The sequence below is a fragment of the Urocitellus parryii genome, chromosome 9 (genome assembly GCF_045843805.1).
Source record: "Urocitellus parryii isolate mUroPar1 chromosome 9, mUroPar1.hap1, whole genome shotgun sequence".
Taxonomy (NCBI): domain Eukaryota; kingdom Metazoa; phylum Chordata; class Mammalia; order Rodentia; family Sciuridae; genus Urocitellus; species Urocitellus parryii.
This window is the reverse complement of record NC_135539.1, coordinates 67898980-67914246: the sequence shown is the minus strand read 5'-3', so window position 1 is coordinate 67914246 and position 15267 is coordinate 67898980. Positions and strand designations below refer to the sequence as shown.

The following is a 15267-nucleotide window of genomic DNA, read 5'->3' as shown; positions in this document are numbered from 1 at the left end:
AAGTCTTGTAAGTTGAAAATGCATTTAATATGTCTAATCTACCAAACATCATAGCTTAGCAGCACAGCACAGAGGATCCATTATTTATCTTCTTGACTGCATGAATGACTGGGGGTTAAGGCTTGCAACTGTTGCTCAGCATCTTTAAAAAGTACTTTACCACATAGTGCTAGCCTAGGAAAAGATAAAAATTCTAAATTTGAAGGTTTCTACTGAATGCATAGATTCTACTTATGATTTTTCAACATCATGATGGTGTAAAAATGTACCCATAAAGTCACTTGTTTTTCACTTTCAGTATCGGATCCAATGAAGTACATGAGATAATCAATGCTTTTTTATAAAGTAGGCTTTACATTAGATGATTTTGCCCATCTATAGGCTAATGTAAGTGTTCTGAGTACACTGCAGGCTGGGCAAAGCTACACTGCTCAATAAGTTAAAAGTATTAAGTTATGTTTTCACAATGGGCTTAGTGGGACGTAGCTCCACTGTAAATTAATGAGCATTTGTATTTTGTTCAAGTGGTTATTTTAAAACTATTATTTATTTTCTTTTCCATTTTTTTTTTTTGTGGCAAGGATTAAACACAAGACCTCATGCATACAAAGTACATGTTTACCATTGACCTACAATCCTAGTCCTAAACCATAAGTTTCTATAATATCTTTAGTTCTTTTTCCACAACATCTATTTATTTCTTACCAGAACAATTTTTTAAAATATTTTTTAGGGGTAGATGGTATTTATCTTTATGTGGTGCTGAGAATCAAACCCAGGGCCTCACACATGCTAGGTGAGCGCTCTACTTTCTTTCTTCTCCATTCAACTCTATTCTGTTACCTGATGACATCACTATTCTAAAGATTTATCTTTGCATTGTTAAATGTTCTTTCATACCTGTTATTTAACTTGTCAGCTTTAAATGATCTCTTTTGTCCTAAGTGGAGAAATGTGGAAAAGATAAAGAACTCAGATTTCTACCTGGGGAAGAAGCATCAGCACAGCTGGAAAAGTGATTGTTCAGGGGGAAATAGAACATAAATTTGGTTACAAAAAAATTTCATTAAAATTTTAGAAACAGAAATGTTTTCTCTGATGCTTTCAGCGATGACACATTATGCCCAGAGTCAAAGGGAAAAACTAGACAAAGAAAAACTAAAGATGTTATTAACTTTCAGCTTTACGATAACCTTTGCATACTGAACATACTAATGCTTCTTTTGTTTAGAACTTTCCCATTTTACCAATTAGTTTATAGTGAAGAAAAAGAAAAGAGAATACACACCTCTCCCTCTTCTGACATTAGAGAATTCCTCATTTTCTCCACCTCGCTTCTCACGGTGTGGTGCTCCACTGTTACTTCTGCCATCTTCTCCTCCATGCTTTACTTCACCTTTTCCTTCAACTGTTACCACCTGCATATTCCCAATGTTGCCACTTCCAGGAGATACTTGGACATCTTCAGGAAAACCAGAATTTTCCAAGGGCTGATTGCAATCACTACCCAAGTAATACTGAAATGGTCCATTGTTTGATGTAAAACTGTCTAAAGACTACAAATTTAAAATGACACTTCATTAAAAACTATAAATCGTTATATACCATAAAGTTTTCATGGCACTAGAAATACCGTCTAAAATGTTATTTCATGTTTTATTGGAAATATTCCTAATCTAAAAAATTTCTTCAATTCATCACCAACTTCCTACATGCCATTTAAAAAAAAAAAAAAAAAGATAGGAATGATTTTGTCCATGACATTTTCACAGTGTACTGTTCTTATGAATCAATCACTCATCCAAGAAACATGTAAATTTCTATTCTCACCATAATTATTAACTTTAGGGATACTCTGAAGAAATAGGTAGGATCCCTGCCTGTACACAGCTTACAATCTTAGGGAATCAGAGAAGGTTATAACAACACTGTTTAATAAGTTTTACGAAAAGACTTGCAAAGAATGCTATAGGAGCTCAGAGAATGGGTAACAAACCCACACTGGTTTGTTTCAAGAACAGACTCCTTGAAAGAAATTAGATCAATTATGACTTGAAGAACAAATGATATATGCCAAGTCAAAGGTGTCATAATAATAACATCATGAACTAATAAATTAGTTGGAATACAGGATGATTTGAGAACTTAAAATTTTTTAAATATTTTTTAGTTGGAGATGGACACAATATCTTTATTTTATTATTTATTTTTATATGGTACTGATGATCGAACCCAGTGCCTCACATGTGCTAGGCAAGTGCTCTACCACTGAGTTACAACCCCAGCCCAGACTTGAGAACATTTAACACTATAGAATCAACAAGACTTGAAGACTGAATAAGGGGAATAAGGGAAAGAAAAGTCTCTAGAGACTAGATGATTTGTTGACTCACCAAGGTGAAATACTGAGGATAAAGAGGTTTCAGGAGAACAGAAAGAGAAAATGGTACTATTACAGATAAGAAAAAATTGAGGTCCCCAGGCAAGATATCTAACAGGGCAGTTGGAATTCAGAAAAACATTGGATTTATCACTTGAGAATAATCAGCCTGTGAGAAATGGTTGAAATTGAGGAAGTGGTAACTAGAACTACATGACTGAGGAACACTAAATTTAAGAGATCAACAGAAAAAGAAAAACTCAAAAGAAGAAGACTACATGGAACCTAACAAGTAAAAGAGAAACCCTTTTAAAGGAATGGTATAATGGAATATTTTCCAGGGGAGAATAGTTAATGTTTTTAAATGATAGTCAAATGACAGGAAATTAGTGAACAGAGACAAGTTGGCATGTATGATAGAAACCTGACTGAGGTGAATGATGCAATTAATGAACACACCCCAAAAATGTCTGGCCATAAAGTAAAGGAGGTCGATAACACTTAGAGGTTTTATGAGATTAAGAAAGCATTTTCTGGGCTGGGGTTGTGGGGTTGTGGTAGAGCACTTGCCTAACATGCATGAGGCGCTGGGTTCAATCCCCAGCACCACATAAGAAAAAAAAAAGAAACTAAATAAACAAAGGTATTGTGTCCATTTACAACTAAAAATTAAAATTAAAAAAAGGAAAGCATTTCCTTTCAAAGATAGAAGGGATATGAACATGTGTTTAGCATGAGAAGAAAGAATCAGAAGAGACACAATTGTTGGGGATAGTCTAGAGAGAGTAGAAAAAATGAAGGTCTTCAATGTGGAAAAAAATAAAAGACACAAGCAAATCAGAGAAACTGGCCTTAAATGGGAAGAACATGTTATCCACTGAGGTAGGAAGAAAAGTGGCAAGGATTAAATAAGAGAAGCTAATAGTAAGTTAAAGAAGTGTCAGGTATAAGGAACAATAACCTATTCTTCTATCTTCTAAGTATAATGAGAAACAAAATTATGCAATGAAAGCAAGGGAGTAGGAATATCAGTCCCCCACCCATACTACCAATTCTGGTAGAACTCTAGTATCTTTCATGTTTTTGATGCTACTAAGAGTATGGTCTGCAGACTACCAGCAGCAGCAGCAGCAATTTGAGCTTGTTAGACATGCAAATTCATGGATCCCACTTACTAAATCAGAGACTCTGGGATTGATAATGGCCCAGGAATCTATGCTATAATAGGCTCCCTGTTAAAATTTTGAGAAACAGCCAGGCACAGTGGTGCACACCTGTAATCCCAGTGGCTCGGGAGCCTGAGTCAGGATAATCGCAAAATCAAAGCCATCCTCAGCAATGGCAAGGCACTGAGCAACTCAGTGAGACCCTGTCTCGAAATAAATACAAAATAGGGCTGGGGAGCCTGGGTTGTGGCTCAGAGGTAGAGCACTTGCCCAAGCATGTGTGAGGCACTGGGTTCAATCCTCAGCACCATATAAATATAAAGATATTGTGTCCACCTATAACTAAAAAATAATATTAAAAAAATAGGGCTGGTGATGTGGCTCATTGGTCAAGTGCCCCTGAGTTCAATCTCCAGTACCAAAAAAAAAAAAAGCCCCTGGGATTACAGGTGTGTGCCACAGTGCCAGGCTAATAAAACAAGATTTTATTTACCTTAACAGACAGGCTAAATACCTCAATGGAAGAGATTGAAGATGAGATGAAGTTTGGGAAGAAAACAAATAATAAATCTTAAGAATAAGTAATACTGCAAATCATAACGAAGTAGAGCAAAGGAAACTCCTGGTGAAGTGATAATGTAGAACACAATCAAAGTCAACATTCTAATAGAAAAAGGAAAAATTCTCAAAGGCAAACATCAGGAAAAAATATTCCAAAATTATTTTAGCCTTTTTATTATGGAAAATGTCAATCACCAAATTTCAACAATTACCCCTTCAGGGCCAATCTTGTTTCACCTATGACCTCTATTTCCAGTGAATTATTTTTAAGAAAATTCTAAATATCATATCAGACTATTTTTTTAAAAAAATATTGCAACAAAATAAATATACCAAAGATTTTTGGTATGTACATTGCTTACTCTGTGTGGTGGTCTGGGTGTTAAACTTAACTGACACCTTGAAGAGGCTATTAACAGAATTCAATAAATACTTTTATAACAGAAATACAGTGAGAAGAGAAAAAGAAAATGTTTAAATTGTAATAGTCAAACAACAAAAAAAGAAAAACATGATATTAATGGTCCACAAAAATAACTTGAAAAGGGCTGGGGATACAGCTCAGTTGGTAGAGTGCTTGCTTCAAACACACAAGTCCCTGTGTTCAATTCCCAGCACCACACACATACACACACACACACAAAAAAAAAAAACTTGAAAAGGAGCTGGGGTTGTTGGTCAGTGGTAGAGCTCTTGCCTGTCACACGTGAGACCTTGTGTTCAATCCCCAGCACCACATTAAAAAAATAAATAAAAAATAAAAATAAAAATATTGTGACCGGTCTGGGATTGTGGCTCAGCAGTAAAGCACTCACCTAGCACTGCGAGGTCCCAGGTTCGATCCTCAACACCACATAAAAATAAATAAATAAAATAAAGATATTGTGTCCAACTACAACTAAAAAAATTTTTTTAAAAAGATATTGTATCGGGGCTGGGGATGTGGCTCAAGCGGTAGCGCGCTCGCCTGGTATGTGTGCGGCCCGGGTTCGATCCTCAGCACCACATACCAACAAAGATGTTGTGTCCGCCGAGAACTAAAAAATAAATATTAGAAATTCTCTCTCTCTCTCCTCTCTCACTCTCTTTAAAAAAAAAAAAAAAAAGATATTGTATCCATCTACAACTAAAAAAAAATTTTAAATAAGTAAATAAAATAAAGGTATTAAAAAAATACTCGAAAAGACCTGGATTTTAAGGATTTCAAAACTGATAATAAAGATTACATAAATATTATTTTAAAAGATTCCACCTAAGACATTTGTGGATGACAATCTATAATTAAAACAGACTTGGTAAGGGTGGTAATGAGATGGAGCTGTACCTATCTAAGAGGGTTCCTTTAGGAAGGAACACCTATGTAGGGTGAAAAGAATATACAGGAGTTAATCTACTACATGGAAAGAAGGAACTTTCCAGGCCAAATGAATGCACAGTTGCTAGTGCTGGACATGAAAAGGGGAAGAGACTTAACGTATATTAGAAGAAAAAAGTATATTAAAGAAGGCCAGGATGGATGGGGAGTAAAATTCTGACATAACAGTGGTATTAACAAAGGCCAGTGAGGTAAGAGCAAGAGAGATCAGAGAGCCCCAAGAAATAACTCAGTCTACTATGGATTTATAGAGAAAACAGGAGCAAACCTAGAATTTAGTAGTCAGATATTTACTGAGATTCCACCCTATCCAGACCCTTTTCACCAACATTCTCCAAACAATATAAATTTTAAGAGAAAATAAAAAGGAATCTAGGTTCTTAACACTTACTTTCAAATTTCATAATTAAGCTTATTCTCAGTTTGGGCTTCTTATTATTTTTCCAGTCTGTACTACTCATTTATGTTTAACCATAGTTAGTAAATTCTTTATTCATGTGTTTAAAAATTTGAGAAAACTAAGAGTAGATTCAATTGTCTAATGAAATGAAAAAAAGGGAGGGACATAAAAATTGTTATATTAGAGATAAAAGCTCAATGTTTTCTATACTACACTATCACAACAGGGGTATAAGAGAAATGGGGAGCGGATGTAAAACTGCCAAACGGAATTCCAGTTGTCGCAAGCATCCTCAACATCATCAGAAATAGTTTTCAAAAAGAACAAAACAAAACATGGACTTTGTGGGGGTTTTTTTTCCCCAAGATTTTCTCTTTTAATACAGAATCTTAACTAAAATTTAAAGATGATTTTCACTAAAATTTTTAGAGCAGAATTAGAGTTAATGTAAAGAATAGGCTTATTTGATTGAAAACTATTAAATTTTCTTTATTAATCAATGTTTAAAACATGATTAAACAAACAGTTTACCCTCTGGATCTCCATCCCACCTCTGCCATAATACTTATAAAACATACATATGTTATAAATAATAATAAAATATTTAAACAGAAAAAATGGATTTTCTTTGAATATTCTACAATCTTATACATAAAAGTTTAGAAAAAGTAAAAATGTAAATGCTTAAACATTCTAGAGGTATGTTTTCAAAGTGATGAACAGCATGTACATCTGCTATTGACAGAAGTTATGCATTGAATTCTGATATACCACTTTGAAAACTTACCAATCAGAAAATGTCATTTTTACCTCTTCTTGTCCAAATTGCTCCATAGAATCACAGTAAACTTCACTGTCTGAATCACTTGTCAAATGCTGAATTCCTGAAACATCTTCAACATGATCATCATTTATATCTAAATATGAACAAATACAAAAGTAGTATAATTATATTCTAACAGAAGAAAAACACATTCCATTTTCAAACTTCACCAGCTCTATATTATGTGCATACTGAGTGACACACATGATTTAACAAGTCATACCCTTTTTTAAATTTAAATTTAGTTAATAGTTCCTTTTTTGTTTGTTTGTTTTTTGTTGTTGTTATTGTTGTTGTTGTTTTTTAGTTCCAGGGATTGAACCCTGGGGAGCTCAATGACTAAGTCACACCCCCACCTCATTTTATTTTATATTTTCAAACAGGGTCTCATTAAATTGCGTAAGGCCTCACTAAGTTGCTGAGGCTGGCTTTAAACTTGAAATCCTGCTTCAACCTCCTGAGCAAATGGGATTACAGGTGTGGGCCACAGCACTGGGGTTAGTTAATAGTTCTTATTTGAAAAGATTACAAAGTATTTTACAACTGAATTCTATGAAAACACTGTCCTGTTGAAACCTTAGAAAACCTAATAACCACCAAGCTCAGTGGCACATGCCTATAATTCCAGTGAACTGGGAGGCTGAGGCAGGAGGATCACAAGTTTGAGGCCAGCCTCAGAAACTTAGTGAGATCCTAAGCAACTGAGCAGACCCTAATCTCAAAATGAAAAAAAAAAAAAAAATTTAAAAAGGACTGGGGATATTATTCATGGTAAAATACTTCTGAGTTCAAGCCCTAGTACCAAAAAGAAAAGAAAAGAAAATCTATGAAGTCAGCCTATAAGGCCTAAATTAGAGATGCAACTATGCAAGTTTGGTTGTTACGCCAAGAAAAGACATTTCTTGGTTTCTGGACTAAACTGCACCACTGTTAATAATTCACCCTATGCAAATACAGGCTCACCCTGAGAGTCCTAGAACATGAAAAAACTATAAATTAAACTTATTGACTTCAGAACAAAGGCACCATATAATCAGAGGTTAAGAGAAATAATCGGGAAAAAAAATAAAAATTTGGAAGTTTTAGTTTAAAATATATTCTGAAATATCATATGGTTAGCATTCAAAAAAGTTTCAATACAAATATAAAATTTCTGGCTCTACTTCTCTGTCTTTCAAAGCTATAAAACCTTGTAACATTAATCAACCCTAAAAGATATTAAGAAATATTTTAAAATTTGAAACTATTTCTAAATATATTAAAATTATTAAAAGAAAATTTTAATTATAGGATAAATGTTAGACAAAAAAGTATTTGGGAACAATACCTTGGTGAATGCAGGCAGCAACTTTTTCAGTTTGCTCCAAGTTTTTATCTACAGGTTTTACGTCATCAGCACTTTGGTCATTTGGAGAAGAGTTGGCATGAATGTCATTCTGTATCTCCTGAACAAAGCTGTCTTTATCATAGCCATTCGTGACAATAATCTCTAAATCCTTATAATCTGATTTCTTCATCATCTGCTTAGCTTTCATGAGAAAATGGAGAGATTAATAAAAAGTTCACAGTAGGTCAACTTCTGATATTATGTTCTAATATCTGCTACTCATTTCCCCAATCTATCATAATCCTTTTGAAGGGTTTCCTACTTGGATCACAGAGATGGGGAACTCCTTGAAAAGGAGCTTATTATATGTTGAGGGTTTACTCAAAAATTGTATTAGCTTCAAAAGTTTTCAATTACCTGTAAATCTTCTAAAAATAATCTTTCAAAGTCCTTATACTCTACCAGGCATAGACAAACTGCTCTAGAGAAAAGATCCAGCAGGAGCAATTATAATTTTTTAAAAAACCTCAAAGACTGAAAAGTAAAAGCAAAACAAAGTTGTGTGGTTTGTTTTACTGTCTTTCTATATTCCCCTTCTAAAATAGTCTTCTCATGAATCACAGACAAGGCTCCATGAATGCAGCTCCTGTAATTCTAGTGCTTGTCTTCATCAAAACTGACGCCTGGATGGAGGCTGGGGTTGCGGCTCAGTGTAGAGCTCTTGTCTAGCACGTGCAAGGCCCTGGGTTTGATCCTCAGCACCACATAAAAATAAATAAGTAAAATAAAGGTATTGTGTCCAACTACAACTAAATATGTGTATGTGAGTGTGTGTATAATTTTTTTTGAGAGAGAGAATTTTTTAATATTTATTTTTTAGTTTTCAGTGGACACAACATCTTTATTTTTATGTGGTGCTGAGGATTGAACCCAGCACCTTGCGCATGCCAGGCGAACACGCTACCGCTTGAGCCACATCCCCAGCCCTAAATATATAAATATTAAAAAAAAAAAAAAAGAAAGAAAGAAAAATGGATTCCTGGAGCCAAGCACAATGGTGCACATCTGTAATCCTAGCAACTCAAGAGGCTGAGGCAGGAGGATTCAAAGTTCCAGGCCAGCCTCAGCAATTTAGCAAGACCCTGTCTCAAAATAAAAATAACAAAAGGACTGGGAATGTAATACCCCTGGGGTCAATACCTAGTATCAAAACCAAAAAAACTTATGACTAGAGGCTGGGAGTGTAGCTCAGTGGTTTTTTTTTTTTTTTTTTTTTTTTTTTTTTTTTTTTAAGAGAGAGTGAGAGAGGAGAGAGAGAGAGAGAGAGAGAGAGAGAGAATTTTTTTTTTAATATTTATTTTTTAGTTCTCGGTGGACACAACATCTTTGTTGGTATGTGGTGCTGAGGATCGAACCCGGGCCGCACACATGCCAGGCGAGCACGCTACCGCTTGAGCCACATCCCCAGCCCCTGTAGCTCAGTGGTTTAGTGGTAGAGTGTTTCCCTAGCATGTGCAAGGCCTTGGGTTCAATCCTGTGCACCACCAAAAAAAAAAAATTGTTTTTTAATTAAAAAAATAAAAATTAAAAGCTAGTCTATTTCTCTGAATTTTTATTTATTTATTTTAAAAATATTTTTAGTTGTAGATGGACACAATATCTTGATTTTGTTTATTTAATTTTTTTCATGTAGTGCTAGGAATTGAACTCAGTGTCTCACATGTGCTAGGCAAGTGCTTTACACTGAGCCACAACCCCAGCCCCTCTATTTTATTTTATTTTATTTTTAGAAAGAGAGAGACAGAGAGAGAGAGAGAGGAGAGACAGAGAATTTTTTAATATTTGTTTTTTTAGTTTTCGGCAGACACAAAATCTTTGTTGGTATGTGGTGCTGAGGATCGAACCCAGGCCGCACGCATGCCAGGCAAGCGCGCTACCGCTTGAGCCACATCCCCAGCCCCCTCTATTTTATTTTTGATAAGATAGTGAGAGTTTAACTTGCTTCTGGTCCTTGGTAATATAACCATGTCCATGTTGGAAACACTAACTTAATACTCTGAAATAGGGCCTTTGGTCCACCACAAACCTGAATATAAGGTCAACAACTCACATCCCACCAGATGCACTAACCTTGTACAGTACCATATCAGCTCAAGTCTTTGTATCTTTTCATCTTATTAGTGCAAAATTATTGGCCCATTATCCAAAGCTTACCATTATCCATTTGTTCTGCTCCTTTTACTTCTTGGGCCTCTTCTTCCTCGGACTCTGCTCCACTATCACTGCTTTCAGCTTTACCATTAACAGTCTTAGCATTTGGAGTAGAAGTTAGAACATTACCAAGATCTAAAACATGAAATGACCACTTAATCATTAATGTGGTAATATATGATAATTCTGTACTTTATAACTAATAAAATAATTTTGAATTAGAATAGTAGAATTTTATAGATAATTAACAGTATTCTTTTTTACTCCAAATACAAACTTATATAGGCAAATTCCTTCCATTATTAAGTTTAAAACAAAAATGATAAAGCTATCTTAATTCCTTTATGGGCAAGGAGATAATAAATTACTTTTAAGTTAACATCAATCAAAACAGTAAAGTTAGAGATAAACAGTCTTCTTCAAACATATTAAATAAAGAGATACTATAGCACCTGAAAACATTAGTATGCTATTTTTGACCCTACCAACAATCTCATCAATATTTTAGTTGGAAGCTGGGCACAGTTATAACATAACAACTATAATCCCAGTTACTCTGGAGATTGAAGAAGATCGCAAATTTGAGGACAGCCACAGCAACTTGAGGAGACCCTGTCTCGAAATAAAATAAAAAGGGCTGCTGATGTAACTTAGTGGTGGAGTGTACCTGGGTTCAACCACCAGTACAAAAAAAAAAAAAAAAACCTGTAATTCAATTCGATTTAAACAATTTTTCCCCTTATTATCTTGAGGATTTCAGGTACACAACTCACATTCTTATGTATTAATTATAACACACAAGAATTTCCTTAAAGCATCAATTAATGTAATGTGATCTCAAAGCAGCAAATTGTTGTCTTGGCCAAAGTTAAGCCCTCAGTGTAAATGTATCAAAACTTCTTCTCAAACTATAACATGCATAATCAACTAAAATCTACTTAAGATACATATTCTGAATCAGTAGGTCTGAGGGACTCTAAAATTCTGCATTTCTATAAAGTTCCCATGTGTTGCCAATGTTTTCGGACCACATTTTGAGGAACACAGAACACCATTTTCATCAACTCTTTTTTTAAAGAGACTAAAGTCTTCTTAGAAGGCCAAAAGAAGTAATTTTCCTTCATACACTTTTGGGCTTTATTTTCTGTGAAATGAATGCATTTTGGGTGCTTCTCTGCATCCCAAATAGTATATTAAATTCCAAAACATCATACACCTTAAACAATCAGGCCTATATTTTTATTTAAGCCTACCTAATTAAAGGAACAACAGAACAAAAATTTAACTCTATTATTACAAAATCATGGCAGCAGCAGCATATATTTTTTGTTTGTTTCTTTTTATGGTGCCGGGACCAAACCTAGGACCTTGCACATGCTAAGTAAACAGTATTCTACCACTAAACTGCATCCCAAGCCTGAAGTATTGTATTATGTACTTTTTTTTTTCCCCCCCAGTGCTGGGAGTCAAACCTAAGACCTTGTACATGCTAGGCATGGAAACAGCATAGTTTCTAAATCTCTCTGACAACCAGAAAAAGGAAGAACAACAAATTTAAATAGCCAAGAAACTACCCACCCATGAATATCTTCAATAAAATGTAAATACGAATCACCTAAACCCCCATTAAATGGATAGTTGTAACAGAACTACTTCACAGCAGTAATAGCAGTCTCATTACAGTTCTGTGATGAACTACAAAAAGTAAAGGAAATTACTCTTGAGGCCAACTCAACATCCAAAAACCAATTAATGCAATATACCATATTAACAGATTAAAGGACAAAAGTCACATGATTATCACAATACATGAAGAAAAAAACTGAACAAATCCTATTCTCTTCATGGTAAAAGTGCTAGAGAAACTAAGAATACAAGGGTATTTCCTCAATCTGATAAAAGACTTTGGAAAAATTAGGATCATATTTAATGTTAGTAAACTCCTAAAATAAGGTACAAGACAAACAAATGGAGAACTTATACTTTCACATTTTGAAACTTATTACATATGTACATTCTGAAAAAGACCATGTGAAACTGATATATCTGTTCCACTGGGTTTAAATGTCTACTTTAAAGAGGATGCTTTGTTTGGGAAAAAAAAAAGGAGTCAAGATTGCAATTGGCCTGAAATTTGGCAATTCTTACAAGATTACAAACACTTCTTATCTCACTTCTAATATTGTTTCTTACAAACATACTTTCAATATGTAAAATATCATGTACCTAGTTAGTTACTCTCAAAAGCTTCTGAAGATCAAAAAGAGAAAATCATCTAAATAGCCATCAGAATGGTCCAAGTTAAATACATTACAGTGTAGGTCACAATTCCTTATTTGGATTCAGAAATTTTTTAATTTTGCAAATATACATGACATAGTATGTTATATAATACTTCCTATGTGGAATCTCAAACAGATCACTAAAAATAATAACATAATTATTATTTTTATATAACAATATAATCATTTTTTCAGGAAAATATGTTAGTCACACTGAATCATATAAAGAATCAAAATACCCTCATGTCATTTCAGATAAGGTTCTATTCCACAATGAGTTCATATGAGGTCAGGCTTTTATACCAAATGAGTTACAAAACAACCTTAGGTTTTCAAAGCTTTGGAGATTAATAAATTAAAGGAAAGTAATTAGTCCTGCGCACTTATAACTATCATTTACTCTTCCTTGTTTTGTACTTTATTATTCAAGAATGCTTCTGGCCAGTAGATTAGACACTACTGAAATAGGTCAAAATTTCCACCTGCATTCTAACAGTATGCTTGATACAGAAAACATTTAAGTTTTTTTCCTCAGCTTAATAAGCATAAAGTATAAAGAGAATTATTAATATTTGGTTCCTCTGCAAAATAATATAGAATGGTGTGATTCAGGATTATGCACAACAAACAAGCAGACTGTCAGTTATACATGGCTTATTGCCATGAAAGACACAAACTTTAAGGCCTTTTAAGAGCACAGGAAAATTACTGTTCTGAAACACTACAAATCTGTTAATTATTAAAAGATGCCTTATGAACAGGAATCCAGGCTAATTTTTAATTAAAGCATACACAATTCTCACCTAAATTTACTCTTGTGGTTTCATATCATCATTCTGCTTTCTAAAAAAATTTAAAGAGCAAATGGTTACTGTTAATGCCAGTAGATCTAGCATTTTTTTAAACTCCTTCTGGTAGGCAAAACATAATCTATCGATCCTTTACTGAAAAAATGCATATTTCTTAAAAGAGTTACGTGAATTCACTGAGTCTTGTTTTTGCTTGTTATGCTATAGTTAAGCCATACTGTAAACATACCCATTTTAAAATTAGATAGAAAATACTTTACTCCATGGAACTGTTATTCTAATTCATACAGTAAAACAGAAAATGATTCATCAAAACATACTTTTGTTCATACTAAGTGAACCACCTAGCATGTTTTAACAACAGTTAAGGTTAAGAACCTAAGGATTTATAGTATTTTAGAACTTTATACAATGTGTTTTCTTGGAAAAAAATGCCCAACCTACAATAAGTTCTACAAATTTGTGCAGAATGCTTTTGGTTTGTACATATCAAACAAAATTTTTATATGGATTTCATTATTCCTACCTTCTAAATATTTAGAGATTTTCTCCAGTCGGACTGGCATGTGAAAGTAAAAATAAAAATTAGACATATAAATATCAATGCATGTATAATCTATAACTGGCCAAATTTTAAAAATAGGTAAAATAGTCCAACCTGAGGTTAAATCAGAACTCCTTCCACTCTTTTTGTCTTCTACAATTTCATAAAATGGACCTATGACATGTAGCAATTCTTCAACTTTTTCAGTCATTGGCATAGTTTCAAGAATCTGTAATCAAAAGAGACAAATATTGTAAAATTACAAACTATTAATTTGTCCTGAATTAATATTAAATAGCTTATGGTTTCCAATTTATTAATAATTTGGAAATCTGAAGTTCATTAATAAATTCTCTTAAGAATCTATATTAATTATATGCCTAATATATACATACTCCTAGAAAAGTTGTAAGTGTATTAAAGATCTAAAAAGTATTCTTGGGCTGGGGATGTGGCTGAAGCGGTAGCGCGCTCGCCTAGCATGCGTGCGGCCCGGGTTCGATCCTCAGCAGCACCACATACCAACAAAGATGTTGTGTCCGCCGAGAACTAAGAAAAAATAAAATAAAATGTTAAAATTCTCTCTCTCTCTCTCTCTCTCTCTCTCTCTCTCTCTCTCTCTCCCCCCCTCTCTCTCTTTAAAAAAATTTAAAAAAAATAAAAAGTATTCTTATTTATTTTTTAGTTGTAGTTGGACACAATACCTTTATTTTAAAATTATGTGGTGCTGAGGATCGAACCCAGTGCCCCACACGTGCTAAGCGAGTGCTCTACTGCTAAGCCACAACCCCAGCTCCTTATTTATTTATTTTTGTTCATGCATTATAATTATACATAATAATGGGATTTTGGGGGGTGTTACTGGGAATTGAACCGAGGGGCGCTCTACCACTGAGCTAAACTCCCAGACTCTTTTTCCTTTTTTTTTTTTTTTCTAATTTTTATTTTGAGACAGGTCTTGTTAAGTTGCTCAAACTTAACAATCTTCTTGTCTCAGCCTCCCAAATTGCTGAGATTATATATGCCTGCACTACCCTACCTGGCTGTTTAGATGTATTTTTTAAATAGCATGTATTTATATTTTTTAAACTCACAGCAGGTCTAGACTCATTAGTCACTCTCCTTGCTTTACTGTTCATTTACTGCCTGATTTCACAATAGACTATAAGCTCAATACAAAAGGACCTTCATCTAGTTTTGTTCACTCCTGTTTTTAGTGTCTAGCATATAAAAGGTATTTAACAGTCTGGTTTAAAACTCTAAAATTCTTATTCAAATAACATGCTTTTATTTTAAAACCAGATACAGAGTAGATCATCAGTAATCTATGATTATAAACAAGTCTGATATTATTTTAAGCTGAGATAATACCCATAACATCACCACCCT

General features: G+C 33.9%; 1 protein-coding gene across 5 annotated transcripts in view; it reads right to left on the bottom strand.

Moving 5' to 3' along the window:
• Acbd5 (acyl-CoA binding domain containing 5) overlaps positions 1 to 15267 on the bottom strand; it is a 45310-nt gene that overhangs the window by 17032 nt on the left and 13011 nt on the right. For 4 of the 5 annotated variants that reach the window (XM_077802434.1, XM_077802433.1, XM_077802435.1 and 1 more), the window contains exons 5-9: positions 13993 to 14107; positions 10247 to 10378; positions 8033 to 8233; positions 6693 to 6799; positions 1289 to 1556 (exon numbers count right to left, since the gene is read on the bottom strand). In XM_077802434.1, coding sequence (XP_077658560.1) covers positions 1289 to 1556; positions 6693 to 6799; positions 8033 to 8233; positions 10247 to 10378; positions 13993 to 14107 — 823 coding nt within the window. Of the gene's footprint in view, positions 1 to 1288; positions 1557 to 6692; positions 6800 to 8032; positions 8234 to 10246; positions 10379 to 13860; positions 13894 to 13992; positions 14108 to 15267 lie in introns of all 5 variants that reach the window. The other variant, XM_077802437.1, reaches the window with a different exon arrangement.